The 5469-nt window shown below is 39.0% G+C and overlaps 1 protein-coding gene across 1 annotated transcript; it reads left to right on the top strand.

The window, feature by feature from the left end:
- Positions 1–1190: 1190 nt before the first annotated feature.
- popdc3 (popeye domain cAMP effector 3) lies at positions 1191–5063 on the top strand. Its single transcript, XM_028470765.1, has 4 exons — positions 1191–1390; positions 1438–2022; positions 3427–3535; positions 4646–5063. The coding sequence occupies exons 2-4, from the start codon at positions 1535–1537 to the stop codon at positions 4943–4945; spliced, it is 897 nt and encodes a 298-aa protein (XP_028326566.1). The 5' UTR covers positions 1191–1390; positions 1438–1534; the 3' UTR covers positions 4946–5063.
- The last annotated feature ends 406 nt before the right edge of the window (positions 5064–5469 follow it).

The following is a 5469-nucleotide window of genomic DNA, read 5'->3' as shown; positions in this document are numbered from 1 at the left end:
GTGTGTCTGGCTACGGTGTCAGTTTGGACCGTGGAGCGAAAGGGAGATATGAACTAATCACTGGTAAAAATCCCAGTAAAACTCCAGAAAACAATCACCAGTAATAAATATTATCTCCCTGGTAAAGACAGTAGCTCTAACAACTGGTAAAATGATAAACTGGTGATATTACAGCCTGTGCAGCAGTATGGGGACGCATTTACTCCGCCTCTGGGTCCTAGTGCCTGTCGCCCGGTGAAGCCTGTTCCGTTTACCGTGTTTACCGAGGTCCGTGTGTGTCTGTGTGAAAGTCTGCATGTTTATGCCTCTGTCTATCTACTCTTTTCATTATATCCATGTCTTTTAAGGCTTTTATTAAATAGTGTCGGCTGTAGTCCGGGCCTCCCCATCTTGGATTATGTCGTCACCAGCGTGTCATCACCACAAGTTGCACTAGCGCAGAATGACACAAATAACTATAAACAGGTCTTATATTAGTCCATTTTCTTTTTAAATTGGTGTTTTTTTGTGGCTTTAGACTCCAATTACATTTATGTATATAATATGTTCCCCACAATATAAACAGGTTCACAATATAACTATTTTTTTTTATAGTTTCTGTTTCCACTGTATCCAGAATAATAGTAATAATTCTCAACAAGAACTATTGATTGATTTGTCACATGACTAGTGTTCCAGGGTTTGAGTTTTTTTTATTTAGTTTCACATCTACCTGAGCTGTAGCTCTTTGTTTTATAGACTGATGACAACTTGTTTGTAGTTTTATTTCAGCAAGTTTCACTTTTACAGTTACAGTTGGAGACCTGTTGTAGAATAATTGTGAATTTATCAGTAGCAGTAGTAGTTTTAATATTTTAGTTAATTTTTTGCAGGCACCTTTTTTCTCTGTAAAATGTATGAGAGAGAATGTTATTTAACTGTCGAACCTTGTCATAATTTTATTTATTTATATATTTTTTTAAATTAAAAAAAAAAAAAAAATGTTTATGGTCTTGGTCTCGATCTCGGCTTGTCTCGGTCTTGGTCTTGACTCGGTCTCGGCTCCCGGAAGTCTTGGTCTCGGTGCATTCTGGTCTCTGGCAAGTCTTGGTCTCGGATAGTGTGGTCTTGAACACAACACTACTACAGAGTACAGAGTATGTATCCCTCTTTGTACATCCAACCTTCAAACATATTCTCATTTGGCCATAATTGACAACTGTACTTATGCTCCCACATGAATGCATACTTCCGACGGGCACTGTACTAGTGATCTTTAATTTATTGATTTCTGAGACCTACACTACTTTCTATATCTGATAATAAATTATCTTCTCTAGCAGCTCTAAGATCTCACACACTCGTTTTCTCCGCCTGAGTGTGACAGGGCTGGTTTAAAGGACCGGAGTTGGCCCCCGGGCCTTAAGTTGGACACTAGTTACTAATGACAGTTTAATAGCCGTAGGAAGACGCTGTGCTGTCTGTTTCTCACCACTGACACTGTGCTGTGCGTATGTGTCTCGCATTGACCGTGTGTGAGTGAGTGTCAGCGGGCATGGAACCTTTAGACCTCCAGGCGGCCAACCTCAGCTCGTACCCGCTGTGTGAGGGCTTTAAGGCGGGCTCGGAGGGCTCCGTGTTCCACCTGTCCAACATTCTGCTCTTCCTGGGCTTCATGGGGGGCAGCGGCTTCTACGGACTGCTCTACCTGTTTTCCCTCCTCTCCGCGGGCTTCCTGTGCGGCTCTATACGGGCTTGGTGGGAGCCGTGCTCCGTGGACGCCTTCCTGTGGAGCCTGGCTCTGTTCGGACTGACCGCGGCTCAGCTCCTGCTCACCGGCCGCAGATTGAGGCGCGTCTCGTTGGACCAGGATTTCCAAGAGGTTTACAGCTGCATGTTTAAGAAGCTGGGAGTGTCGCTCACTCACTTCTCCAAGATAGTGTCCAGCTGTGACGGAGAGGTCCGCACTTTGGAGCGGGACCACTGCTTCGCCATCGAGGGCAAGACCCCCATAGACAAGCTGTCTGTGCTGCTGTCCGGGAGGTACGTAACGAACTGTCATTAGCAGAGGTGGCTCAAGTAAAAGTATAAATACTTGAAGAAAAAATGACTCTGGTAAAAGTAAAATGCTTGGAGTTACTCCTGTACTTGATTAAAAGTTAAACAGCATATGTTACTAAATGTACTTTTTACTTTTAAAAGTAAAACAAATATCCCTTCAATAATAAGACAGGGTTTTTCAACCATCAAATTCCGTATCTTTTTTTTTTTTTTTTAATTTTAACATGTAGAATACTGGTACATGGAAACAAGTTAAATCTGTCACCTTTAGAATTTAGCACTCATAATAAATACAATTTGTAAATAAAATGTGTCAAGAAAAAAGAAAAAAGCTCAATAAAATCCACAGCAGTTTTGAGTTGAACATTTTTAAGAACTTGTAGAAAACTGGTACATAGAAATAAATTAAATCTGTTACCCTTTGTGAACACCTGGAGAATTCAGCACTCGTTAAATAACATTTGAATCTTTCAAGGAAGAAAAAAATTCAAACGCTCAATTGAACCCAGAACAGCTTTAAGTTTAACTCAAAACTTTAAAATGTTAACCATAAAACTCAGGGACCTGCCTAACAGGAAAAAAAAACCATAAACTATATGTTTCATTTAGCCTCAAGAGAATCATGTTCTCCAGGTTTCTGGATTGAAAACGTGCCCTTTTTGTTGTGAAATTGAGTGTTGCTGTGCTGAAAAGCCTTTCACAAGCAGCAGTATAGTGTTTAGTTTGAGTGACTAGATTAGGACAGCAGGAAATGATTTGAGAACATCCATTGTGTCATCTGGACATGCAAGGTAGAACTCATCTGCTTGGAGTTTTCTTGAGCATTTCCTTGCTTAATGGGCAAAAAAGAATTCTTCCTTATGTGTGGTGTCATTTGGACTTACAGGGGAATCTTTAAGATGGTCTTGATTAATTCAGATTTGATGGAATTTTTTTGAATGCACCACATTCTCAGGCTCTAAGTATAGCTAAATGTATGAACTCTAAAACAGATGTTTTAGAGTTTTGTGTCTGTTTTGGCGCAGTGCATTACGTTTAATCTGGTTGGTCGGCTATCATTGTAGTTTCACAATGTCCGCTGATCATTTCTAACAAAAAATTATAATTTACTCAGTCATGGATGTGTGTAGAAATGTAACAAATTACTTTACTTGTTTTAAAATGTACTTAAGTACTAGTAAAAATATTCATTTAGAAAAAAAAGTACAAGAATTCATAAAAGCAACTCAATGACATTAACTTGAGTACTTGTAATCCATTACTTTCACCTCTGCATAAAATTGTATATTTGCTTCATGTTTGGTCTCCTCATCTGCACCATTGTCTTTGGTCTATGTGAATTATTCTCTGCTTTTTTCTTGCTAAATATCCTCCTGTTTGTGGCAGAGTTCGAGTGACAGTTAATGGAGAGTTTCTGCATCACATCTATCCGTTCCAGTTTCTGGATTCACCTGAATGGGACTCTCTCCGACCGTCAGAGGAGGGTCTGTTCCAGGTCTGCTCACTGCAGTCTCTGTTTATTACATGTTACATTTGGTTCTTCAGTTACTTTATGATGCACTCCTCTACTTTATGGACCATTGACCAGTGTTTCTAAGATTTAGACTTGGGGAGCCAATTTTTGGTCTGTTTTTACAAAGCAAAACTCACACCTATCACTCAATTTGGCCAGGATGCTTTTTACAGTGTATTTCATACTGAATTTTTATCTCCCTACATGTTTCCTGAAAAACTTTGTCTGAATAAACAAAACCTCAACTTAGCATACTGTTCAAAAAGAGGACAAAATGAATGTTGCTGGAACTATTACATGTAAATCAAGTGACACTTCAGAGGAACCATCAAAGGCGATCAGCAGAACTCCTCTGACGAAGACTTGCAGTTTACAGTCGAAACATGTCAGGAGAGAAAAAAATTCCTGAAAAACCTTGTCTGCATAAACAAAACTTCAACTTTATAGGCTGTCAAATGTCCTGAAACCCTGCAAAACCTGCTTAATACGTTAAATGAGTTAACTGTTGTCATTATTTTCCTATTTATCCATGGCAGAAATGCACTGAAAGAAACATGCACTGTGATCACGTGAGGTTTACATCCAGCCATTTGCATCACATGCAAAAGTTAACATCAGACCTCCTGTTTTACAGTGAAAAATATGGGGGAAATGTGTGATATTGTCTCAATGTGGGAGAGGGTTTAGTCCTTGTCATAGAGATATTTACATTTCAGAAGGTGAAGTCCATCATATTTCTTCATATTTTCAGATTTTGGGTGAGAATTGACATTTTGGTGTCTTTGATCGCTCGTTTATGAAGACAAATTGTGTATATGTGTGTGATATTTTTCCAAAACATGCATGTGAGGCTATATTCAGTGTCGGATTGCACTTTCTGCTAGAAAGTTTCAAATAAATAAATGTAATTTGAATATTATATAATTAACAATATTTCCAATAGACAAAGTGAATTTCATAGGAAATCAAAGGCCTGCTTTTGTGATTTTTGGTCCATTCATCCATGTAAAATGTGCCGTTTGTTTAAAGTATATGCACTTATTGAAATTAATGATGTTATTAGTTATCTTTTCTCTGCTATGTTTACCTAAGGTAACCCTGCAAGCTGATAACCCCTGTCGGTACGTGGCCTGGAGGAGGAAGAAACTCTACCTGCTGTTTGCCAAGCATCGCTACATAGCCAAGATCTTTGCTCTAGTTGTACGCAATGACATCGCAGACAAGCTGTACTCACTGAACGACAAGGCATTCAACAGCTCCGGGCACCGCTATGACCTACGCTTACCAAGTTACTGTCACATGCCAGGCACAAAACCGGAACAGGAGGCGCACCTCCTCCAAATGCCTGGTCAGACTAGTAGTGCAAGCAGCCAAAACAAACAAACAATATGAACCTCATGGAGCAGATTAAAAAATGCTCAAATACACATCAGCCAAAAAAAAAAAAAAAAAAAAAATACACATCAGCCTAAGCAAGAGATGAAAAGTTTTAATAAATCTTTTTGCTCCTGATTCCAAATAAAATATAGTTCCCAAGCTCCAGTCCCAAAACATAATTTCACTACTTTAACCAAATACTGCTTAAAAGAGCATAGGGCAGGATTTGTGAAAAAATAAACATTCATTCAAGTATTTTAATACTAATTGGTTATGAAGCGCTCAAAACCAAAAAGAATGAGCCCACACACATTTCTCCCTATTGCATTGAACAGACTGTTGTACTGCTATTCTGCAATACTGTTTGGTTCCGAGAGGATCGGGCCGCATTTTTCGTCCAAGTCCGACTCAAACCCGACAGAGCAAAACCAAACAAAAATTCAGTTTGATATATTTTGTTGTAAAATGTCAGATTGACTGTCCTCTATGGGTTGAAACTCAGCTATTACAATTGAATTTTGCTGTTGGCTGAGAACAAG

The sequence above is a fragment of the Gouania willdenowi genome, chromosome 16 (genome assembly GCF_900634775.1).
Source record: "Gouania willdenowi chromosome 16, fGouWil2.1, whole genome shotgun sequence".
NCBI lineage: Eukaryota > Metazoa > Chordata > Actinopteri > Blenniiformes > Gobiesocidae > Gouania > Gouania willdenowi.
Note: the sequence above shows the minus strand (reverse complement) of the source record. Positions and strands in the feature narration are given on the sequence as shown.